Source organism: Aquarana catesbeiana, linkage group LG05 (assembly GCF_042186555.1).
Source record: "Aquarana catesbeiana isolate 2022-GZ linkage group LG05, ASM4218655v1, whole genome shotgun sequence".
NCBI lineage: Eukaryota > Metazoa > Chordata > Amphibia > Anura > Ranidae > Aquarana > Aquarana catesbeiana.
This window is the reverse complement of record NC_133328.1, coordinates 590,848,822-590,875,221: the sequence shown is the minus strand read 5'-3', so window position 1 is coordinate 590,875,221 and position 26,400 is coordinate 590,848,822. Positions and strand designations below refer to the sequence as shown.

The 26,400-nt window shown below is 43.4% G+C and overlaps 1 protein-coding gene across 1 annotated transcript in view; it reads right to left on the bottom strand.

Annotated features, from left to right (window-relative positions):
* Nucleotides 1–26,400, bottom strand: part of LOC141145445 (fibrocystin-L-like) — a 265,012-nt gene that overhangs the window by 8,108 nt on the left and 230,504 nt on the right. The window contains exons 70-77 of the mRNA XM_073632157.1: nucleotides 22,963–23,195; nucleotides 20,939–21,106; nucleotides 20,022–20,179; nucleotides 19,006–19,138; nucleotides 17,300–17,653; nucleotides 14,758–14,909; nucleotides 11,392–11,547; nucleotides 1,892–2,048 (exon numbers count right to left, since the gene is read on the bottom strand). Coding sequence (XP_073488258.1) covers nucleotides 1,892–2,048; nucleotides 11,392–11,547; nucleotides 14,758–14,909; nucleotides 17,300–17,653; nucleotides 19,006–19,138; nucleotides 20,022–20,179; nucleotides 20,939–21,106; nucleotides 22,963–23,195 — 1,511 coding nt within the window. The remainder of the gene's footprint in view (nucleotides 1–1,891; nucleotides 2,049–11,391; nucleotides 11,548–14,757; nucleotides 14,910–17,299; nucleotides 17,654–19,005; nucleotides 19,139–20,021; nucleotides 20,180–20,938; nucleotides 21,107–22,962; nucleotides 23,196–26,400) is intronic.

Below are 26,400 nucleotides of genomic sequence, written 5' to 3'. Positions count from 1 at the left end.
ACTGCGTTCAAAACACACTGGATGTGTGATTTGCTGTGGGCGTCTACATATTCATAATGATACCCCAAATGCAGATCGCAAATGCAGTGCATTTGCCTGCTTCAGATCGCATGGCACCGCATCCAATTACAAAAGGGTTGGTAATGCAGGGTCTGATGTTCTTATAAAACGTATTAGATGTCCATCAGGAGTAAAAGATCCAATACACAAACTTTATAGCAAACCATGCGATTTGGTGTGGTGTATTTTTGCAAAGTAGTGCATGCACTATTTTTAGCGCGATTTCAGCCCTTAAAAATGAAAGGGCTGAAAAATTGTACCTAACTGAATCGCACAAGAATGCGGACTGCGGATTGAGTTGTGAACTGGCTCTAAAAGACTTTCTATCCTTACTGTACCCAAAATTTTAGGTGGATTTCTATTTTAAACATACCTCTCAATAGGTGGTAGTTGTTATTAACTGGACACAGCAGGTGGAAATGAAGGAAAAGTGTTGGAAAAGCTTTGATGCAAAAATTATAGTAGTCATTACAGGTGCAATATGAAGGATACGGAAAGGTTTAACCACTCGTTGGTAGGCGTATTGGTATTGAGCTACACAGGATATTTTTAATAGTGAGATTTAGTAAAGATTAAAGTGTAACTTTCACAAATTAAAAAAAAAAAATACATTTGGTATACAGGCAGGATTTTTAGCGTAAAAGAGTCATACTATAGGGTTCATTTACTAAAGGCAAATCCACTTTGCACTACAAGTGCAGTCGCTGTAGATCTGAAGGGGACATGCAAGGAAAATAAAAAAACAGCATTTTAGCTTGCACATGATTGGATGATAAAATCAGCAGAGCTTCCCCTCATTTCAGATCTACCCCTTAGATCTAAAGCGACTGCACTCCCAAGTGCACTTGCAGTGCACTTGTAGTGCAAAGTGGATTTGCCTTTAGTAAATCAACCCCTATGTCTCTTATGCATTAAGGTTCCTTACCTGCCTAAACACCTCATACACTGTACAATTTTCAACAGTGTTAAGATGATTGAACTCCCATGCATGCCAATGAAAATGACTGAAGAAATTCAGCGGAAGATTTATGTGGCCAGCGGGGAGCTCCAGGGTACCGCAGTGCTGGATAGAAGTTGAATATAGCTCTGCTTTATTTACTAAGAACAGCAATTGGTTCAAAGTGTTGAATGTTGAACAGACCAGTTTTAAGGCCAAAAACCCTTTGGTCTTATTCAAATGTATTCACATGTGTACAATCTGTGCACCCGTGCGATCGGAGCTTGTTGTCAGAAATTCCGATCGTATGTGGGTTCCATCTGACTTTTTCCATCGGAATTTCCGACACACAAAGTTTGAGAGCAGGCTATAAAATTTTCCGACAACAAAATCCATTCGCGTAAATTCCGACCGTGTGTGGACAATTCTGACGCACAAAGTGCCATGCATGCTCAGAATAAATTAAGAGACGAAAGCTATTGGCTACTGCTCCATTTATAGTCATGGTGTACGTGTTTTACGTCACCGCGTTCAGAACGATCGGATTTTCCGACAACTTTGTGCGACCGTGTGTATGCAAGACAAGTTTGACCCAACATCCGTTGGAAAAAATCCATGGATTTTGTTGTTGGAATGTCCGATCAATGTCCGATCACATGTACAGGGCATTAGAATGTCAGCCGATTGAAAGGAATTGGGTGAAACTCTAATATTGACTGGCTATGCCAAAATTAAATTACTCAATCAATTTTTTTGTTGAGGGAGCCCGGCTGAAAATTGTCCGATGAACAGCGCCTGCAGCTAATCAGTTGATTTTACAACGGGGCCACTTTAGAATCACTTACATGCCCTTTAGATGCACACAGAAGCAGAGATATAAAATTTTGCTCCTACCTGGTATGTTGAGAACAAGGTCGGTGTAGTTGGCCCAGCAGCTGTCAAACAATATGGTAGTGTTCCCAGCCAGTCCATCGCTGGCGTAGGTGTTATTTGCATATTTCAGTCTTGCTGTTAGTGACAATGAACTGCTGCTCACAGAAACACAATTTCCCTACAAAGAAAACAGAACCGAGAGTTAAATCTGAGCTCAAGGTAGAAATCAAAATATATTTACTCCAATTATAACAAAAAATATAGATTTATTCTACAATGAACTAGCATACGTTTCTTAACCTGTTTATAAATGTGTAATCCTTTGTACAGCAGCATTGATTGGCAGGGAGAGGGTCAATGCTTTGCACTGGGCTGTCCACCATGTGGAAATGATTACAGGAGGAGTGGTGACTACATCTATGTGCTGCAATGCTCATTCACAAGGAGTGCCGATCATGATGGTCTGTTGCAGGGAAAAATGAGGTCACCAGTAAAATGTCTGGCAGGGGTGCCCCAATCACAAGATTGGCGATGCACAATAAAAAATCCTAGCTAGTAAGAGTCAAATAAGTCTAAAGACTTCTTTCAAGAAAACAAACTAACTTACTTAAACCATATTGCATATCTTGCCTTGTTTTAATAAAGTAAAAAGATAAAAAGGTAATACTACAACATGATAAATCTATACATACGAATATCACATCTGCACAATATATTGTACCCATAATTATAGTAAGGATTAATATATGCAAAGCCCCATTACACAACACATATTAGGAATCCCAACACACATTAAAGCCTCGTACACACGATCGGATTGTTGGCAGAAGGGCGTGTGCCGGGAACTTGTCTTGCATTCAAACAGTACACAATGGTCGTCCAACAAACACAAACGTAGTGACGTACTACGTGGAATTTCAGCTCTTGAGCGCCACCCTTTGGGCACCTTCTGCTAATGTTGTGTTTGGTGTGCATTGATTCCGAGCATGCGTGTTTGTACTTTGGACTTTTGTGTGACAAACTTGTGTACACACGATAGGAAAATCTGATAACAGATCGTTGTTAGCCAATTCACAATAGCAGGTGCGGTGCGTTTTGCACAAAAACGCTGTCCCTCTTTTGGTCCATTTCAGGTCTGAATTCAGCCCAAAATTCGGGCTGAAATTGTACCCGAAACGGTGAACCAGGACGCACCGGACACTGCTGTGAGCTGCATGCGGTTCATATGTGAACCCAGCCTCAAGGTTCAAAAATAACCTTAAAGAGTATTTCCATTGATGCAGCCAAATTTAAATGACACCTATTTTATATTTGTTACATATAACATAGCATACCTTTAAGTGGTTCTAAAGCCCAAAGGTTTTTTACCTTAATGCATTCTCTTTATGTGTCACAGGATCCCCCCTCATCCCCCTTATACTTACCTGAGCCCATTCCCAATCCAGCAATGTGCTTGAGAGCAGCGGCTCTCTCCGTGCTCTCCCTCCTCACTGGGCAGATTGATAGCAGCGGGAGCCATTGGCTCCCGCTACTGTCAATCAAATCCTGCGACAAGCAAGCTGGGGGCAGGGCCAAGCTACCTTGTCTGTGTCAATAGATGCAGACAGGGTAGCTCGGGAGCAAGCCCGCACGAGTGCCCTATAGAAAGTTTTTTATGGTGGGCACTTGCTGAAGAGGAGGAGCCAGGAGCGCTGGTGGAGGAGGAACCAAGAGAGCTGGAGGGGGACCCAAGAAGAGGATCAGGGCTGCTCTGTGCAGAACCATCACACAGAGCAGGTAAGTGCTTGTTATTTTAGGAAAATAAAAATGAAAACTTTAATATCACTTAAAAAGTTGACCAGCAATTTGTTTTTTTTTTCTTCTTACTTGCTTTTTAAGCAAGTAGGGCACACTTAAAAAAGGTGACCGGGGCGTGGCCTGGACATGGCGAGGTGAGGACGCTGTGCTTCTGAGCTCCCGGCTTCATCCAGGCTAACCGAGCCTACTATGCTCTAAAACCCACCCGGAGTGTAAGGCATGTACTCAAGGAGAAGGAGGACAAAGGGGAGAGTTAAACCAGCCAAGCCGAGAGACTCTGGAGGAACTATGGACCACTTCCTCACTCAACCCCGGACTCCCACCCCGGACCCCAAGATGGCGGAACCACGTGGAGAGACGAGCGGTATGCAAGTGAACCGATCGGCATCCCCAGCCGCCTCAATGGACTCAGACTCTTACTCAGATGTTCCGGTGGTCCTGCAGTCCGGATCGGGGACCCCCCCTGTTAAACTCTGGAGGCATGAGAGGAGAAGCGGAGCTATGGGCACTGCTTAAAGCCCTCCCCGCTAAGCTGGATATAGAATCCCTCATCGAACGCCTGGACACACAACACCGCAAAGACATGCAGGAAGTGAGAGGAGAGCTGAACACACTATCCACTAGATTGACGGCGGGGGAGACCTCAGTGACATCCCTGGAAAAACGGGTCTCAGATTTAGAACATCTCCAAGAGGCTCATGTGGACGCTGCTACAATGCTCCAACTACACCAAGAAGAAATGGAGGACCGCAGCAGACGTAACAACCTTCGTCTGCGCGGCCTCCCAGAGGCGACGGGACCTGAAGACTTAGCCGCCACTGCGATCGCCATATTCCGCAAGCTTCCAGGTGACTCGCTCCCACAGAATATGGAGTTCGACCGCATCCATCGAGCGCTGGGTCCAAAATCGCAAGACCCTAATAGACCGAGGGATGTTATATGCCGACTTCATCATTATTCCCACAAGGAAATAATCATCCGCAGAGCATGGGAGGCGGGAGACGTAGACTTTGATGGAGCGGCGGTTAAAATTCTACCTGACGTCTCCAGAGCCACCCTACAGAGGAGAGCTATGTTGCGCCCAGTGTTAGAGACAGCCCGCAGACAAGGAGCCACCTATCGCTGGGGATATCCACTTTTCAGTGCTTTTCAGGAGAGGACAAAGATCGTTCCAGCTGCGCTCCCAGAGGGACTTACCGGCCCTCTCTACATTTCTGGAGACCACCCCCATCCGGATACCGAACTGGCTGATGTTCCTCCCCCAAACGGGGGGACGACTAGGCCCACAATCGTCGCAGATAAACCCTCAGCAGAGGCAACGCCGGAGATCTCGTCCACCGACACCAGATGGGACACGTGAGTCATGAGGGGTTGCTGTTTTCCCCTGAGGCAGGACGTTCAGTTTTATTGTTTTTCCCCTGCCTGCTGAGATACCATCTGACCGAACCCAATGTATGCCCCACGGTGGATATGAAAGACTGCCTGTCCCTTACCGGGAACACTTTTTTTTTTTTTTTTAAAGAAAAAAGCAGAGGGGATAATTTCACCCCCACCTCTAAAAGGGGAGAGTTTGACGTGAGTCATGAGGGGTTGCTGTTCTCCCCTGGGGCAGGACGTTCAGCTTTATTGTTTTTCCCCTGCTTCCTGAGATACCCTCTGACCGAACCCAATGTATGCCCCACGGTTGATATAAAGGACTGCCTGTCCCTTACCAGGAACACTTTCAAAAAGCAGAGGGGATAATTTCACCCCCCACTTCTAAAAGGGGAGAGCTTGAGATGTATAGTGACTGGCTCTGCCACCTATATAATTGTGACTGCCGCCGAGCCCTCACCCTCCCCATGTGCAAAGGGCGGGTGAGCCTAGAAGAATTGGGGGATCTACTCCTGGGGGGTTCTGGGGGGCGGGGATCTGTGCGAGGGGCGGGGCTGGAGGGGTGAATCCAATGTTTACATATGCTGAAGTTAGGGGAGTAGGTTTTTTTTTTTTACCCCCTGAATTGACGCGGAAGATGATGAAGCCCGCCCCTAGCTTCCCCCCCCCCCCCCCCTGCTCTCTTGGTCCCCGGAGATATCCGGAGAACGGTTTAATGTTTTTTATGTTAAAGGGGTTCCGTTATTGATTTCTGTTTTTCCTTTATTCTTGTTTTATTACAGCTCAAGGCACAGATACGTGATGCAATGCCCTAGATATTACTATACAAAGAGGCTGCATAGACGTATAAGATGATGAGAATACATGCTGTTTTTCTGAATGTTAGAGCCAATGATTGGTTATGCCAGGCAAGCTGGTTAGTCTAAATAATAATAATAGAGTAAATGACAGGCTAAACTGCGATAAATAGAGCATACAATACTTAATTAGATTTTCTGGCAACTGGTGCAAGATGAAGAGCTGGAATTCAATCAGACAGATATTCAAATTTGATGCATAAAGGTGCTAGGTCGGTTCCTGATAATTACACTGCTCAACACTTTTGAATAGGCCTACATGGAACCCCCCCGGGGTTCTTTTACTTAGACGCATGCCCTAGTGTTATCCTACCTACTTAGACGCATGCAGTAGTGTTACCCTACCTACCCCCCCCCCTCCCTTCCCATCTTCCCTCTTTACTGAATTTGTTTGTTTGTTTTCCCTGATATAGCTGAATTTTCCTTGATAAAAGAGAGTGTTTTTAAGGTCACTTTGTAGAGACCTAATACAACTCACCAACAGCTAGGTTTCTATCCCCGGTTTCCCCCTTTTTCCCTCCCCTACCCCGTCCAGTGCTCTGGTTGAGGATGGATGGCCTGAAATTATTCTCGGTAAATGCAAAGGGCCTTAACACACTGGAGAAACAACGTATTCTTATGAATGAGTTAAGGCGAGCCAAGGCTGACGTGGCCTTCATCCAGGAAACCCATTTTAAAGAGGACAAATTGCCAGTCCTTAAAAATAGATCCTTCCCAATGACCTATCACTCTACTAACAAGACTAAATCTAGAGGAACCTCCATCCTCCTGTCAAGTAAAATACATTGGACTCCTAAGGCATCTATGGTGGATAGAGAGGGCAGGTACACATTTATTAAGGGTCTTATTGGAGATAGGCTCCTGACGCTGGCGACCATATATGCCCCAAATGAAAACCAGGACACTTTCATACAACACACCCTCTCTAAACTAGCCAACTTTCGCGAGGGCCAATTGATACTAGGGGGAGACTTCAACACACCCTTAGCTCCAAATGTAGATACTTCCTCAGGATCGTCCTCCATATCGATTAAGGCACGTAAACACATCACCAAAACCCTACATGAGAACCAGCTCATTGATGTGTCGCGCCTCCACCACCCGGGTGAAAGGGACTACACGTTCTACTCACCCCCCCACAAAATACACTCAAGAATAGACTACTTCCTAATTCCCCATAGCCAACTACATGCTGTTAAGGATTCGACTATAGGCCTAAGGACATGGTCAGACCATGCACCGATAATGTTGACCTACGCATTGTCGGACATCTCTACGCACAAGACTCCCTTCTGGCGCCTAAATGAGAGCCTTCTGCAGAGACCTGAGGTCCTAGAAGAAGTGAATAGAGAACTGACAGGTTATTTTCGTACAAACACAACAGCTGACTGCACCCCAGGCTCGGTATGGGAGGCCCATAAGGCGGTTATCAGGGGGATATTTATAAAACACGGCACACGGATAAAAAGAGAGAATGGGAAACAGCTAGAGCTACTTCTCAACAAACTCCACATCACTGCGTCGCAACACAAAAATTCACCAGACCCCCTAGTAGAAGCCGCAGTCAAATAAATGACCTACTTGGGTATAGGGCAAAAGCAGCATTACAAAGATGTCGCCTCACTACTTATGAGTCGGGAGACAAATGTGGACGGATACTAGCTAGAGCAGTTAAAGATCTTAAAATGAAAACATACATCCCCCATATTAAAACGATAACAGATACGAAAGTCAGCTTACCACGTCAGATAGCTAACTCCTTTAAGGAAAATTACGAAACTCTTTACAGCCTACCGTCCATGCCAAGAGCACAGTCGAGGATGGAGGCATATTTATCCTCCAGCCAGATTCCGACACTGACATCAGAAAATATAGCGGATTTGGATTCTCCAATCACGCAAGAAGAATTGACATTAGCACTTAAATCTGCCAAACCTGATAAAGCCCCTGGACCAGATGGCCTTACCCTCCCATATTATAAAACGCTATTCTCATCCCTCAACACCCACATGATATCATTTTTTAATGCAATAGGACCTCAAACAGCCTTTTCAAATGATACCACATGAGCGCACATTACAGTCATCCCAAAAGAGGGCAAAGACCCTCTAATATGTAGTAGTTACAGACCCATCTCCCTGCTAAACATAGACCTCAAACTATTTACTAAGATCCTCGCGTCCCGTCTAACCCATCATATGCAATCTTTAATGCATTTAGACCAGGTGGGCTTTATCCCCACCAGGGAAGCCAGAGACAGTACAATTAAAGTACTAAATTTGATACACATAGCCAACCAGACCCATGAGCCCTCAGTTTTCCTAAACACGGACGCTGAAAAAGCATTCGATAGGGTCAATTGGGAGTATGTGTTTACAGTCCTCAGACACATAGGACTGGGAGAAAAGATGATGGGATGGATTACCCAAATATACAATACCCCCACAGCTCAAGTCAAAGTGAACGGAATTTTATCGGACCCCTTCCAAATTAAAAACGGGACAAGACAGGGTTGTCCACTGTCCCCCCTACTGTTTGCCCTCACGTTAGAACCGTTCTTAAGCAAAATTAGAAATAACCCAGACATCCAAGGTCTAAAGGTCGGCGGGGCCCAATATAAGGTCTCTGCATATGCGGACGACCTGATGTTCTCCCTATCAAACCCAGTAATTTCTCTTCCAAATCTTCTTAGGGAATTTGAAGAATTTGGAAATATCTCCAATCTTAAAATTAACTACAACAAGTCAGAGGCCATGGGTATAGAGTTATCACGACCTACACTGCAAACACTGCGCTCTAGTTTTAACTTTAAATGGACATCCACAGCTCTGACATATTTGGGTACTCTGGTCCCAGCAAACCTCAACCATACCTTTAGGCTGAATTTCCCACCCTTACTAGCTAAGAAAAGAAACATACTGACGTCTTGGGGTAAAGGCCTACACTCCTGGTTCGGTAGATGCACTCTTATCAAGATGTGCATCTTACCCAAATACCTTTATATGTTACAAGCACTCCCAATCGCGATCCCCACATCCTATTTTAGAAAGGTGCACAGTCAACTCCATAAATTCATATGGGCAAACAAGAAATCGAGATTACCACGTACACTCCTATCTATGCCCAAAGCTTCCGGAGGCCTTGCTGTCCCGGATGTGAGAAAATACTACCAAGCAGTAGACCTGGGCAGAATTATAGACTGGTGTCGCCACCAAGACCTCAAACTGTGGACACACCTAGAACAGGCCCAGGTGCAAATACCCCTGCAGGGAGCTCTGTGGTGCTATGAACACCTTTGAGTACAAGACAAAAGACACCCACTGATTGGGACGACGCTCCGGGTGAGCTCACAAACATGCCAACTGCAATCACTATCGTCGGCTAACTCCCCACTCTATCCAATTATAGGAAACCCGCAATTCTCCCCAGGTCTAGACCCTCAGGTTAAAAATGCACTTTGGAGCTTAAAGCGCACACAAGCACGACACTTTCTGACAGGAGATTCATGGCCATCCGTGGAGACATTAAGCAACCAAACAGGCCCCTTTAAGTTATCATTTTGGACGGCTGTCCAGTTGAGACACTTCCTCACGTCTATACCTAACCCACAGGGGTTCGTACAACCTCTAACGGCATTTGAAGATTACTGCTCAGAGGAGGGTGCACTCGCAAGGACGCTATCGATAATGTATAACCTCCTCATTACCCCGACGGACAACACACATCTAACCTTTATACGTAAATGGGAGAGGGATTTGAACTATACATTTACATCGGACCAGATTCAACGTATAGTAACTTTTTCGCTAAAGTCCTCTATTTGCACAAAAATACAGGAAACTAACTATAAACTCTTGACGAGGTGGTACCTAACCCCCCAAGCCCTATATACCTTCTACCCGAACACCTCGGCACTTTGTTGGAGATGTCGGGTGGAGAGGGGCACGTTGCTGCACGTATTCTGGTCCTGCTCGAAACTCTCACATTTCTGGTCCACCATTAGAGCAACCATCCAAAAACTCTCGGAATACAATATCCCCAATGACCCGGCTTTTTTTCTGTTACACGTAAATACTATATCAACTAAAAGATACAAAAAGTCCATCGTGCGACACTTAGTTAACGCAGCTAAATCTTGTATCCCACTCCAATGGAAAAGACAAACTCCACCAACCATGGCGGAGTGGGTTCGGAGGGTGGAGGAGATTAGTAGAATGGAAGACCTGGTACTAACGACGAGACACCAACAGGAAAAATATAGAAAGACATGGGCAATATGCCAACAATTTATTCTGTCCTCAGAGGGCACCATCCTTAGAAGCGCCTGATAAGCTCACTCCTCCAGAGAATACAAAATCTGGGGCTGTCCTGAATCAACCAGAGCCCCAAGCCCCCCCCCTCCCCCCCCTGCAGGCTCCTCCTTTTCTTTCCTTTATCCCTCTCTCTATCTACCCCTCTCTTTCCCGATGTATACCTATGATTTTCTCCGCTGCCCCTCCCCCCTTGGGTATTGAGGTTCTGCCTGAGTGGGATGGGAGGCGAGGGGAGACTTATGGAGAGAAATGTTAAATGTGAATTTTTACTGCTGACCTTCTAGTGTAAGAAATCTATCAATGTATGGGATTATTTAGGAAGGTAAATGAATATGCCTCTCCTAATTTTCAATGTATGTATGTATCGTACTGTATTGTAATGTTTTAAGCCCACGTTGGGCCTGTAAAAAAATAAATAAAACCTATATTTGAAAAAAAAAAAAAAAGTGACCACCAATTTTTATTAGCATGTAAGGCTCTTTAGCCCTACATGTTCTCCCTGCTTTGTAATGTTTAGACGGGGACTGTGGAGTAATGTTAAACATAATTAACCCTGACTTAGGGTTATACATAGGGTTGCCACCTGTCCAGGATTCACGCGGACATTCTGGGTTTTGAATCGTGTGTCTGAGTTTCAGCCCGTCTAAAACCTGGACACATTATTCAGACCAGGCTGTGGCTCACCAAGTAACCGAGACGGACACACACAAATCTGTTGCCATACAGGAGCAGTTGGTGGCTGTCTAGGGACAGGTTTGGCATCATTGAAGGGTGGGGTAATGATGTCAGCAAGAGCAATTTGGCCACACCCACTGTTTGCCACAGCACACTCTGCACGCAACATTACTGCTCTGCTTGGGGCACCCAAATGTGTCTTAGGTCCTAGGCTAGTGTTTACTGCAAAAAAAAATAAAAATTGCCATGTGCTGCAAATGTGTGCGGGTTTGGCTTGAAGAAAAGGTGGCAACCCTAGTTATACATTAAAAAAGTACCCTCCTTCATTGCCCTAGTATGTATGCATGTGGGACCTTAGACTTTAAGTTCCTTAAGGGCAGGGTCTGATGTGAATGGACAACATTTACAACCCTGTGTAATTTGTCAGCACAGCACCATATAAATACCTGTAATAAAAGAATAAAGAACTCAGAGTTTGTTACAAAAAAGCTTATAGGAAACTTACATTAGAGTCTACAGCCATTATAGATGGTTGTTGTGACAACACCTGTCCCGGCAATCCAGCCACAGGATCACGGATTACTTTCAGCGAGGATACTGTAGCCAGATAGTTTCCAGTGGATGACGACTGGTTCCTGCTGACAACAGGCTGCTCCGCCACCTAAAATACATAATATTTCTTTGTCACAGTGTATTCCGGGACATCACTAGCCCTGTATGTTTTCATCTCAGCCTTTATATTTATTTAATGTACAAAATAAATGTATTTTTTGTATACAGATAATAATTTATTTCCCACTACTCAACACCTTCTATACACAAAGTACCTGTTCTTGGCAAGGTAGTGAGGAAGATCTTCCCAACAGGGATACAGACCGTAATAAAATAATAGATAGATGGCAAGCCTTCCTCACTTTGTTATTACAAAGATTTCCCTTTACATCAACTTCTGGTGACACTTGTTACCTGGGACAGGAAGCCATGGGTGCAGATGTAAAACTAGACCTGAATGAAGATCTAGCCTGTTCACACTTTAGCCAAGATTAATTAAAAAAAATGCAAGAGTATGGCTTTAAAGCGAAGTTCCACCCAAAAGTGGAACTTCTGCTTATTTTTCTCCTCTCCCCCTCCGGTGCCACAATTGGCACCTTCCGGGGGGCGGGGGGTCAGGATACCTGTCTTTGACAGGTATCCTGTTCCCACTTCTGGGAGTCCGGGCTGAGGCCTGTGACATCACCACGGGGCTCCCTCCTCCTCCCTCCTCCTCCTCCCCCTGTCGCCGGGCCAGTAGGAGAGAGGAGTGGGGCCTTGCACATGCGCAGTAGGGCTCCCCTGTAAAGCCGTAAAGCTACACTGCCGGGTACCCTTACCCGCAATGTCGGCGGCAGCACCTGTCAGCTGCGGGGAAGACATCGCTGGACTCCAGGACAGGTAAGTGTCCAATTGCTAAAAGCCAGCAGCTGCAGTATGTGTCGCTGCTGGCTTTTTATTGTTTTTTTTTAGGGCGGAACACCACTTTAATAAAGCTGGATTGAACCCAAAACCAAAAATGTAATGTATTGCAGCTTACCAATCATTAGATGTGGAGGTTGTATTGGTTTTATTATTTTTTAGTCTCCCCCCGTCCCCGTTTTCACTTGATGATCTGGCCAGTAACACACCTCCTGTGTTACAGTGTTCCCACCCTAGATGAAGGAGCACAGGGGGCACCATTGGACAGCAGCATTGTTACATTGAAGCCAAACTCCAGCTAATACTTTATAAGCAGTTACAGCAAATATGTTATTTTCCTTTTGGGAAAAAGGTTTTACATAAATAAATAAAAGTGGTCATTGTAATCACCGCTGTCATGGTAAATGGTTTGCCTCATCCCTGTAACTGCTACATCTATAAGAGCCTGTCGGCCTGTCAGTGCTCAGACCATACGCTGCACATTGCATCAAATTGGTCTGCATGGCTTCCATCCGAGAAGGAAGCCTCTTCTAAAGATGATGTACAGGAGAGCCCGCAAACAGTTTGCTGAAGACAAGCAGACTAAGGGCATGGATTACTGGAACCATGTACTGTGGTCTGATGAGACCAAGATAAACTTATTTGGTTCAGATGGTGTCAAGCGTGTGTGGCGGCAACCAGGTGAGGAGTACAAAGGCAAGTGTGTCCTGCCTACAGTCAAGCATGGTGGAGGGAGTGTCATGGTCTAGGGCTGCATGAATGCTGCCGAAACTGGAGAGCTACAGTTCACTGAGGGAACCATGAATGCTAACATGTACTGTGAAATACTAAAACAGAGCATGACCCCCCCCCTACTTTGGAGATTGGGCCGCAGGGCAGAATTCCAACATGATAACGACCCCAAATACATTTCCAAGATGACCACTGCCTTGCTAAAGAAGCGTAGGGTAAAGGTGATGGACTGGCCAAGCATGTCTCCAGACCTAAATACTGTTGAACATGTGTGGGGCATCTCCAAATGGAAGGTGGAGGAGCGCAAGGTCTCTAACAGCCACCAGCTCCATGATGTTGTCATAGAGGAGTGGAAGAGGACTCCAGTGGCAACCAGTGAAGCTCTGGTAAACTCCATGCCCAAGAGGGTTAAGACAGTGCTGGAAAATAGTAGTGGCCACATAAAATATTGACACTTTGGGCCCAATTTGGACATTTTTACTTAGAGGTGTACTCACTTTTGTTGCCAGTGGTTTAGACTTTAATGGCTGTGTGTTGAGTTATTTTGAGTGGACAGCAAATTTAAACTGTTATACAAGCTGTACACTCACTACTTTACATTGTAGCAAAGTGTCATTTCTTCAGTGTTGTCACATGAAAAGATATAATAAAATATTTACAAAAATGTGAGGGGTGTACTCACTTTTGTGAGATACTCTATATCCCGTCTGGTGGGCAAGGCTCATCACAGACTGTAGGTTTTGAGAAAGCTGTGGAGGGCAAGCTTTTTAGCTTCTATAAAGCTGCCATTGAAAGTGTGCAAACTTATCACATTTTTTTGTGGCAAGGATCATGCTCAACCCATGACAGAAATGCCCTGCAGAGGGTAATAAAAACTGCACATCATAGCAATGAATGGTACTGATCCGGGATGGTTGATATGCAGGTCCTCCTCCAGCATTTAGAAGACAATGGAAGCCCACCTGCTCCTGACCTGCTTTACCTCCTGTCCTCTGGTGCGCTGCTGTGATGGGGAGGCTGTGTGATTAGGGGGCTCTGTGATGGGGGCAACTGTGTGATTGGTGGGCATCAAATGTAATGAGACTCTAGGATGGGGATCTCTGACATGATAGGGGAATGTAACATGTTAATTTCTTCAAGAAGGTTGTGTCCAAGGCTCAGGTTTCCCATTTCAAGTATCATTTCCATTTTTTGCATTTTAGACTGGGGTGCCTTGAATAAAGGTTGAGAAACACTGGGTTACAACAACCATTGGATTGTACAAAGAATGAGGGAAATCCACAATTTTAACTTGTTACCAGAACAGAAATCTTCCAGGGTGGGGGGGACACTTGTTACAGTGAAAGCTATCCTGTTGTATCTATATAATAGGAAGTGAAGGGAAATCTCCCTAATGGGACACAGATGAAAAACTTATAGAAGTTAGTCAATCTCTATTTCAAATGAAACACAGACATTTTGGCTTTAGGTATACTTTAAATATTTTTTTCTGATGGTTTATATATCATTTTGAGGTGTCACATTATATTTACCTGAGTATAAAATGTACATAAATTGTTGAGATGTAACCATTTGCCATTATTCTGTGATGTTTCTCTGCAGTATGACCACCAATATGATTCAGGTAACCCATACGTAATAGTAACCTACAGAATGCACAACACTGTCACTGATATTCAGGTATTACCTGGCTCCAGGCTGCGTCAGTCGGAGGTGGCACAGGAGTGGACACTGACACTGAAGAAACGCTGACATTCAGGTAACTGCTGAGACTTCCATTGATTGCTGCCGATGCCAGGTTTTGACTCACCGACTGGAAATCCGAGTATGACAGATCACCTACATAACAAGAGAAATGCTTAACACTGAGTTGTACATACAACTGCAGACATGAGAACAATATGCAGTGCATAGATATTGTAAAGTTACTATGAATTATATTTTGAATGCCCACCCACCCAGTCAGGGTGACTAACCACTCCACATCCAAATCTTTTTTTGGGTGCAGTCTGCTTTGCTGACCACATGATGCTTACACAGTGGGCAGAATTTACTATGCATGTATTGTGAATTCACACTGTATTCCCACCGACTACTCTATACAGGATTAAAGTATATCCAAAGCCAAAATGTTATTTTTAGTCGTGGGTAAAGGGCAACATTACTCAACAAGTTTTATTTTTACATTTTTTGCTGTCTTATTGGGGAAGTTTTTCCTCCTTGAGGGCCCATTTACATGTAAATATTCCCTTGCTGTGTGTTAATGCATTTATTATGAATGGGTTGCCAATGCACCACAACAATGTCCTTTTTTTAATAATACAGTGCACTACAGTGCCCATCAGCTGCCAGTCTGCCCCATCAGTAGCGCCTCTCAGTGCCCATAAATGTGCCAATCAGTGCCCATCAGTAATGCCTGTCAGTGCCCTTCAAATGCCAATCAGTAATGCCTGTCAGTAGCTCAGCAGTGCTGCCTATCCAGTGGCATCTATCAGTGCCCATCAGTGCCGCCTATCAGTGCCGCCTATCCGTGCCCATCAGTGCCGCCTATCCGTGCCCATCAGTGCTGCATATCAGTGTAGCCTATCGGTTCCCATCATTTCTACATATCAGTGCCTCCTCATCAGTGCTCATTAGTGCAGACTCATCAGTGCCAGTCAGTGAAGGAGAAAACTAAATTTTATAACAAAGAAATTTGGTCTTTTTGGTCTTTTTAGTTTGTTTAGCAAAAAATAAAAACCCCAGAGGTGATCAAATATCATCAAAAGAAAGCTCCATTTGTGGGTGGATGCAGATCTGGAAGTCTGTAAGTGTTGCTTGGGGTACCTGCAGCTCTTATCCTTTTCCTTAACATTTCTTAAAAGACATTTTTAATGACTGGCGCCCAATGTTTCTCAATCCCCCAATTTTAGCCTCGGACTGAAATGTCACCCCACCTTGTCACTGGGGGTTCCTCATGCCTCAGGGTTAGGGGGGTGCTGCGTGTACATAGTGCAGATATATTGCCATGCATTGTGACAATGCAGTTTTCCACACTTGACAAGTGTAAATGGACCCAGACAGAGATCTCTACAAAAATATATGGATTCCCTCCCTCATACAGTTGGCAGTAAAATATGTTTAGTTATTGGAAGGTTTCCCCTCTATTCATGTTCTAGTGATTTTAGATGCACCTTGTGGAGTGAATCTCCCCAGCAGGGACACAGCAATAAAAACCTGACATATTTTCTAATGCCTTCTCTACTTATCTACAAGTTTGCCGATTTTGAGCTATAGCTCTGCATTCAGTATAGCTCAAGCTCTCTACCGATTGGAGAGTTTTAGCTCTGACTGTATTTGAGGGATCCAACCAGTAAACAAAGACCACTGCTTCCTCCTAAAGAGCAAAAGTCCTTCTCTGCAGCATGCTGGCAGGGGACAGGTTTTTCTACTTAGGCTGTGGTTGTTTTTGAAAGACAACAAACAGCACAACTATGGACACCTCTTTTGGTGCAACTGGAATGTATTCAGTTGCATTCACACCTGTCCAATCTGTTGCATTAACACATGCATGGTAATACGCCTTAAAAGGGTTGTAAACCTTGGCCGTTTTTATCCCTAATGCATTCTATGCATTAAGGTGAAAATTTTTTTTTAATGTAGCAGTGCCCCCGAGCCCCCCTTATGCTTACCTAAACCCCCGAAATTTGCGCAACGGGAATGAGTACACCAGCTCCGGCTGGTGTCTCCTGTCTTGATTGGATAGATTGATAGCAGTGCAGCCATTGGCTCCCTGGACTCGGTAGGTAACCCCGCAAGGTAACGCCCTCGGGAAAGCGCTTCTCCTAGGGGGTTATCTGATGTGGGGAGGAGCCGCGAGAGCCGCCGGGGGGCCCCAAAAGACGAGGTTCGGGGACACACTGTGCAACACGAGCTGCACAGTGGAGGTAAGTATGATATGTTTGTTATTTAAAAATAAAAACGGACCCTTACAATCACTTTAAGGTGTACACTAATATTCATTGCACTTAGGCAGCCCATTCACTTTGTATAGGCTAGCAAAGCACCAAAGTTACAGTATATGAACCTTTTTTCCCCACACAGGGTGTGCATTACCATTGCAGTGATAGATATTTTAATGTAATTGTTTATTTATTTATTTATTTATTTATTTTTTAATAATCACAATCCTTAGGGACATAATCTGTCACATCATTGTATTTAGGGAACTCCCTGTGACCATTCTTTACCTGTGGAGTTGTTAGAAGTTGTGTTTTTCTGCTGTGCAGGTGGATCCGAAATTTCCACAGTAACAGAGAGTCCCCCTGCTGCTCTCTTCCTTCGTCTGGATCCTTCTGTATTAATTTTTGTGATCCGAATTTTGCTGTCAGGAATCTTCAGGAAGAGTGCCAGGTTTCTCACAAGATTCTCCCCGTAAAACTGATCTACTGTCATTGCAGGCAGATTAAAGGCAAGAACAATGAGGGGAGATGTGCGTATTTCTACTGGGGAGGATCCTCGGACCAGGACATACAGCATGTTGTAGTCTCTGTCAAAGAAGTTTTCTCCAAGCACAGAAGAGTTCAGCCGTGGCATATACTGACCTTTCAAACAGATAACAAAACATCGATTTTGTTAAAATATTGTCTATGATTTTCTAGTTGCGCACATTTTTGTTTGCAGAGATAAGTAAACTGCTTTGTGTGAGTTGGAATTAAGGGCAGATCAGGCTCGTTCCCTCACACAAAGCAGTTTGTTAATTTTGTAGTAATCATCTCTGTGATTAGTAGACATGTACAATTCGTTTTGTTCCGAATTTCGACAAATTTGTGAATTCAGAGATATCCGAATTAACGAAAACCCGTTTAACGAATTTTTCCGAATATTCATAAATTAGAATATTTGAAAATTCCGAATTTACAAATTTTCGAATTTCCAGATTTCGAATTACCGAATTTACGAAATTTGAAAATTCGGAAATTCGGAGATTCAAAGATCCGAAAATTCAGAAATTCGTAAAATTTGAAAATCTAAAATCTGAAAATTCGGAAGTACGAAAATCCAAAAATTCGAAAAATCTGAAATAATAACTAACTAATAATAACTTAACTACTGCTAACTATTAAATTATAGGTATTGGAATTTCCTTTAAATTTGGCTTTAAGTGAATGTAATGAATACGAATTTATCCAAAGTTACGAATTTTCAGAAATAACGAATGCCGTATCTAAACGAATGGAACATAATGAATTAATATTAATAAATAACAATAATAATAAAAACTTTTTATTTTTATTAATTTGTTCCATGCACAACAAAGCTAGCATTGTCCCGCTGCAAGCCCCTGACCTTGAGCAAGTACACAGATCAGAGTTGTGGCATCACATTGCCTTTACTTGTACACCTATTCCAGTAAAATGACTAAAACGATTGAAACCAAAACATCAGCATGGCCTCTGGGCTCCTAGCATTTTCACCAGGCGGTCAGCAATGGAATCCTCCATACTTGCTTCCCGACAGACCCTTTTCACACTGAGTCGCTATAGCACTAAAAATAGCGCCTGCAAAGCGCCTGTAAAGCTCCTCTCCTGTCACTCCAATGTGAAAGCCCAAGGGCTTTCACACTGAAGCGGTGCGCTGGCAGGACATCAAAAAAAGTCCTGCAAGCAGCTTCTTTGAGGCGCTTTAGGAGCAGTGTATACATCGCTCCTAAAGCGCCCCTGCCCATTGAAATCAATGAGCAGCGCCAGCAAAACCCCTTTTTAACCCTTTTTCGGACGCTAGCGGGGGTTAAAAGCACCCGGCTAGCAGCCGAAAAGTGCTGCTAAAACAACGGTAAAGCGCCGCTAAAAATAGCAGCGCTTTACCGCCCGGGCGCTGTGAGTGTGAAAGGGCTCTTAATGCCACCAGTTTGCTATATGCATTGTCAGAGCATTGGTGTTCACACGTGATTTACCTTGGTAGGTTGGCTCTTTGAGAGTGAAATCAGAAGATGTCTTCCATTCTATATTAGTTGGGTTTATATAGACATTGTTCACATAAACATCCAGACGCTGGGGATTTGAAAAGTAGATTCCAACAAGAACAGACTACAAGAAAACAGACATTAGTAAGAAAATCTGACCTATCCAATAGAACAGTGACAAGGTGTAAATGCAAAAGATGAAGATCCTTCAAAAGACTTGTCCTAAAGGTTACCAAAGTTGTAAGTTCTAGTTTAGTCTAATTCTAGCTTTTCCTCATTTGTTACAGTAAAAATTATTTTCTAGGGTCCTTTCACTATCCCAGTAACACCATGTACCCTCCTTCCACTACTGGTCTGAATGGCACTCATGTAATGCTGTGTAAGCGTTATGCAGTGCTGTAATACTCTAGGCCCAGGTGGCATGATGATGCTATCCAACTGGAAAAATCCACGACAGCCTAGGCTCAGAAGGGGTTTGAAGAACTCTAATCATGAGGACTGAGGACATCTAGTGATTTCCAGTAATGGAAAAGAATAACTGAAAGGAGAAGTACAGCCAAAGCTTGTTTGGCCGTACTTTTCCTGTGGATCACAGGAGTACAGTTCGTTGTGCACTTCTGTGACCTCTTTTCAGCAGACAATGGGCTGAAGCTTGCTGTCGGAATTTTTTTTTCAAGGGTTCCACTAGGGTAAAATTTGAGAATGGCTGGTCTTCATCGTGGCTTCAAAAACATGTTTTGTATTTTATCGTAAATGAATTAAAGACATGACACATCACCTACGTCAATAGAAATACTCCGTAATCAGTATGGGAAGGTGTATAGCCATCAGTACAGCTGCAGAATATGATAAAAAATATATATGCCCAGTTGACACTTCAAGATTCTGTGTAAGTGCAGGGGCAAACAAACATTCTTATGTATCCTATTTACCAAGGTCAGCCTTAACAGTTCATAAGGAAGACCTCATGGCCAATTAGTACATAACGCTCTTGCTGGTGATCTTACTTTGGAGTCATCTGTGTTGAGTAGCTTAAGGCGCATATTCTGGGGACTGGTGCTTGTGAAATAGATATCAAATGACTTGTTTGTTGCCACTATGGAGTGAAACAAAGAAACCCTTTTTTGACAGGTATATCCATTGCACCAGCCGTGGTCTTGGGGCCCTGTAAGAAGAACAAAACATTGATCTGTATGGATAACCAATAAAATGTACAAACATGGTACAAGAGATGTCATGAATACATTGAGTTTTTTTATTTTAAAGTGGTTATAAAGATAAAACATTGATTTTTTTTCCATAATTAATTCTGCATTCTCTGCATTAAGGCATTTTAACTTTTTCCAGAGATGGGCTTTAAGTAGTAAAACACTTGAAATAAAGCCCAAAGAGAGCAATGTAGTTGACAGTTTAATGCTTAACCACATGTATGATTTCATCGTTTGTTCCTTTATGTTCTTCAGACTAAAGCTGGCCCTACATGTATTGGCCAAATTTCAATCCATGTATGGCCACTGTGGTATAACAGAAGTCGATCTACGAATTGACTTTTGTTCAACTGCCCTGTTGATATATTCTCACTTAATCTGTGCTCTAGACTACAGTGCTGATCTGTGTATTCTGAAGGCAGGGGAGTCTCCCCACTGTCAGGATACAATGACACACTGGGGAGGATTCCCACATCAAATGTGGGTGGATGGGGGAATAGAGTCAGGTGTTCAGCCTGCTGGTTGAAGGAAAATAAAGTTGATGGCAATATGTTGTATATGAGTATTTAGTAGACTGCATTATAACTGAGTGCATTTCTTCTTCCTGCGAAACACACCTAACAGCTGCATGAAAGAGAAATGACTGTGTTGCCTGCAACAACCAATCAAAAATGTATATTTATTTTTGTAATCTGTATAACAGCTGATGTCTGTACCATTAATGAGATCTAAATAGCCATCTCCCAGCACGGCTACTGGGGAGAGTCGCCTTGTCTCTGTATCTGCATCCAGACTTTCAATGACAAGCATCTCATAATTCAGTCCGGAACATTTATAGGCCTCCCAGGATGACATGTACACACAGGTGCTATCTCTGATGATTCCTTCAAAAGACAAGCAGATGGAAGCATTATTAAAAAAGATACATAAAAATTATTTAAAGAGAATTATCATTTTATTTAGAACTTATAATGAGTATCTACTGTATAAGAATCATTATGAAATAAAGTGTCACATGAGCTCAGGTGAAAGCAACAAAAAGGGTCCACTGGCACCTTCACCACTTTGTTACAACTGGGAGACATAATTCCAGATTTTACCTGCAGCACCACCTGCAGGTGAATTCTGGTATTTTGGTCCATTTAAGCAAAAGTAACCTGGCATCATTAAGACTAATGGATTGTTATACAGTGTTCAGTATAAATGAGTACACCCCTTTTGAAAAGCAAGATTCTAATCATTATCTAAATGAATACAAGAATAATTTCCAAAATTTTAACAAAAATGTTTTATAGAACATTTGTTTAGCTCATTACATTATAGTAAGGTTAATAATATAACTTAGATTACAAAATCTTCAGTTTTACTCAAATTAGTTAATGCGAAAATGAATACACCCCACAACAAAAGCTACTACATCTAGTATTTTGTTTGACCTCCATGATTTGTAAGGACAGCACCAAGTCATCTTGGCATGGAATGAACAAGTTGGCGACATATTGCAACATCTATCTTTTTCCATTCTTCAAGAACGACCTCTTTTAGAGCCTGGATGCTGGATGGAGAGTGATGCTCAACTTGTCTCTTCAGAATTCCCCATAGGTATTCTACTGGGTTCAGATCAGGAGACATACTTGGCCACTGAATCACTTTCACCCTGTTCTTCAGAAATGCAACAGTGGCCTTAGATGTGTGTTTTGGATCTTTGTCATGTTGGATAAGTGCACAACGACCAAGGGCACAGAGTGATGGTAGCATCTTCTCTTTCAAGAGAAGCCCCACAGACAGACACTGCCACCACTATGTTTCACTGTAGGCATCATGCCTTTTGCTTTGTACTCCTCACCTTTGCAACATCATACAGTTTTGAAGCCATTAGTTCCAAAAACATTTATCTTGGTCTCATCCCTCCAGAGTACAGAGTCCCAGTAGTCTTCTTCTTTTTCCGCATGGGCCCTGGGAAATTCTAGGTGGGCTTTTTAGTGCATGGGCTTTAGATGAGACTTCCTTCATAGACAATACCCATGCATGCCATTTCTCTGCAGTGTACATCGTATTGTGTCATGGGAAACAATCACCCCAGTTTGGCTTCCTACTTCTTTAGCTAACTGCAGTAAACCTCCATGGCGATTTTCTTCAACTCTTCTCATCAGAAGATGCTCCTGTCGATGGACATTCCATGGACAGCCTGTGTGTTAAATTTTTGTATCACTTTTGCTACAGTATTCTGACTGATAATAAAAGCTTTGCTGATCTTCTTGTAGCCTTCACCTTTCTTGTGTAAAGAAATTATTTTCTTTCTCAGGCCTTGTGACATTTCTCTTCCATGTGGTGCCATTGCTGACAGCATGAAATGGAAAGGGGTTTTCTTTGTTAAGTAACACCCTTTTATAATCAACTGTCTGCTGCACACCTGTTTAATGAATAATTAGACTCACCTGTAGTTGAATTCTTGATAATTAGGATTTTATTGTTTAAAATTTAGCATTGCTCCTCAGACTTTCATTGGGGTGTATTCATTTTTGCAATATGGTCTTGAATGAATTTGTTAGGAAAAATACTTTTTGAGTGTGCAAATTAACAAATGTTGATTACAATCAATGGCTTGCATTTGTGGGAGTATTTTGTAGTATAGTGTCCCATAGAGAATGTTAATTCTGAAAGGAAATTAAAAGTTTTCTGACAAATCTGTTTGTGTGCACTCATTTATATTAAGCACTGTAAATATAGACATGTTTACCTTCATAGGGAGCCACCTGTGATACTGGTATCCGGCTTCCATTGAGACTGGTCAGCATCACTTTCGGAATTCTGTAATCTCCAAGTCCATATCTCCTGTCTCCATTCCACTGCCATTCTGACTGTGGTACCGCAGCACCAATTTTTCCCAAGAAGGATCCATCAAGATCTTTCAAGAGGGTCTTCCTCTTTGCATCACAGGTCATGTCCACACAGTCTGATGGGTTAGCTTTGCTGCATTTGAATAAATAAACAGTTTAGAGGAACCCAGAAATAAGGCCATAGATGAATAAATCTAAATTGTGACATGTTGCACAGCACAGAGCATGTCATGCTTTGAAAGGGATTATGATAGAAATGTACCCAATCTTCTCCTCTTCCTAATGGTGACATTGTCCCATTCACCTTTAAGAAGGCAAGGCAAAGACCAGTGCTTCCCCGTCTTTAGGTTGCATCAACAAGCAAATTGAAAAATGATAGATTGGATACAGAGAGTCACTGCATTTTTACTATAAGACATTGGAAAATGAAATGGGGCATTTAATCAATCAGTAATATTGTGGTTGTATGTGGCTCATGTTAGGCTGAGCCAGCCCCTGCTTTTCCCAACAGTAAAATCCGACATAATGCTTGACTTAGACAGTTAAATTATTAAGAACAATAATTAATCAATTAGAAAGTAGAAAATAAAAAAATGCTGCTTTCTTTGCACTTGTCAGCCTATAAAAAAAAAAAAAACTGTGCAGAGTTGTTATTAAAACTCTGTAAAACATAAAAGTCATGTATGTATATATACAGTATCTCACAAAAGTGAGTACACCCCTCACATTTTTGTAAATATTTTATTATATCTTTTCATGTGACAACACTAAAAAGTTACACTTTTTTACAATGTAAAGTAGTGAGTGTACAGCTTGTATAACAGTGTAAATTTGCTGCCCCCTCAAAATAACTCAACACACAGCCATTAATGTCTAAACCACTGGCAACAAAAGTGAGAACAGCCCTAAGTGAAAATGTCCAAATTGGGCCTAAAGTGTCAATATTTTGTGTGGCTACCATTATTTTCCAGCACTGCCTTAACCCTCTTGGGCATGGAGTTCACCAGAGCTTCACAGGTTGAAACTGGAGTCCTCTTCCACTCCTCCATGACGACATCACAGAGCTGGTGGATGTTAGAGACCTTGCGCTCCTCCACCTTCCATTTGAGGATGCCCCACAGATGCTCAATAGGGTTTAGGTCTGGAGCAAAGTGTAATTTCTTCAGTGTTGTCACATGAAAAGATATAATAAAATATTTACAAAAATATGAGGGGTGTACTCACTTTTGTGAGATACTGTATATATATATATATATATATATATATATATATATATATATATATATATATATATATATATATATATATATTTATGTAGTGCTGGTAGATTTGCGATCTACCATCTAATAGGTAAATTTAGTAACTTGTTCGTTAGGAAGGTTAGATTTGCCTCTGTTTCAGCTTGGCTGACGTTGCGTGTGTTTCCATACTGATCCGTGGGTGTCGCTGTTACCGCTGGCTAGTGTTGGAAGGGCAACATGTCTAAGCGTATGGATGCTCTTCTGCCCCGGAGACAACTCGGTGGAGGTGGTCCTCCGAGTTGCATTCTGGGCGAGGGTATTTATGGGACAGACGCCATATTTTGGGGTTCGTTTTACAGCCACCTGCTGGCCCACCTGGCCGACAGGTATGCATTAGAGAGCTATCTCGTGGTCCTCCGTTCTGGAGGCCCACGTTGCTGCGGCGCAGGGGTGGGCCCAGAAGCTTGTCTGGGGCCTACCACAGCAGCCAAGGAATGGTCCTGAGCTGTCTATCCAAAGGGAGGAAGCTGGACAACCGAGAAGATCCCAGGAGAGGACCCGTCATGGAAGGATCATGCAACCTGCTGGTCTGGAGAGGGGCCTGGTGACTCGGTTGGAGGACGTATCCTAAAGTAATTATACAGCATAGTGTTGCCGGGTTGGCTTAAAAGTTCAAGAACTGTGACTGACATTCACCACAAGAAAACCAATACATCCTGTGGCAGAGGATCGTACGGGTTTATCCCAACTAAGTCTGTGGCAGAGACTTTTGTTCGTGCTACGTACTGGCTGCTAGGCTAGTGAGAGAAGCCTATCCAGGTGTGCAAGGAGTGTGTTCCACCAAGGGAGTGCATTCTACTGAAATATCCAACCCCAAGGACATTTGTCAAGAATCTTACTAAAAAGGTATTTGAGATTTTCCTCTGCAGTTCTCCTTCTGCCCCTTTCCTGCTACTTCCTTCATTGGTGGTTTAATAAAGCATTGAAAACGTACTCAAGTGTTGGTGCGTGTGTGTGGTGAAACAGAGGGAAGGAGAGTGAAGGTAACAAGCCCGCTTAAACCAGCAGCTCCACCGAGAGTTACTGCTACATGTGGGGGCGTTGTCCGGGATTTGTTGACCGTCAATTCTCGCAACCCAGAGAAGTGTATCATCGGGAGTTTATGGTGAGAACTGGACTTTGAAAAAAATCTTACAGGAAGAGAAAGGGTTAAACTGCAAGACTTTATTTCTGAGTGCGTAGACGGCGGGCGCCAGTGAAGGCCCAGGAACTACGTGATCAGAAGAACAAGTGGGAGGAGCCTACCCAACTTGATACCGCGTGGGACGCGTGTATGTGTTTGGCGCCAGAGGAAGAGAGAGGCCTCGTGATCGTGCTGAAAAGATCAGAGTGTGGCCATGTCTTTTCCGGCGATGCAGCCAATTATGGGACGAGAATGTTCCCTGCAAGCACCGTGTTGAATACTGTGTTGACCGGAGCCCTGCTTACGGATACCGGAGTTCGGTTGAAGCCGCAGGGGAGGTTTGTTCTGTACACCTCAGGAGATATTGAGGGACTGGGCATGATCTGCCACCGATGTGAAGGACAGGCCGTGCATCTTCGTCCATTTGGCCGATGTCCGCAATGTGGAGAGTACTTGCTTGTGGTGAAGCAACCTACCACGTCGCCCCGTGCTTATTGAATGGATTGGGCAACAGGTATCGCCACAGTAGAAGCTGCTACTACTACAGAGAGAGAACGGCAGGCCGTCACTTCGCCTGTTGTTACTGACAATGTTCCGGAGAGAGACACTGCTGCTGTTGTCTCATCAGGGGACATTACTGTGATTTCTGCGTCCACTACACCTACTCCTGTTGTACCTGATCAAAGGAAGGTGGGATATGTAAAGGCTTCCAGCGGCTGTGGTCAAGGCCTACCCCAGAGGTTACCTGAACCGGAGCTACCAAAGTCCACGTCAGGAACGGGTAAGCCACTGATGGGGAATGTATCTGGGACTGTAAATAAATATCTGCCAGCGGAAGAGTTAGGAGATTCGGAAATAGAATCCATGTCGGATCTTTCCGGTGATGATGACTTATTTGAGACTATGTCACAAGA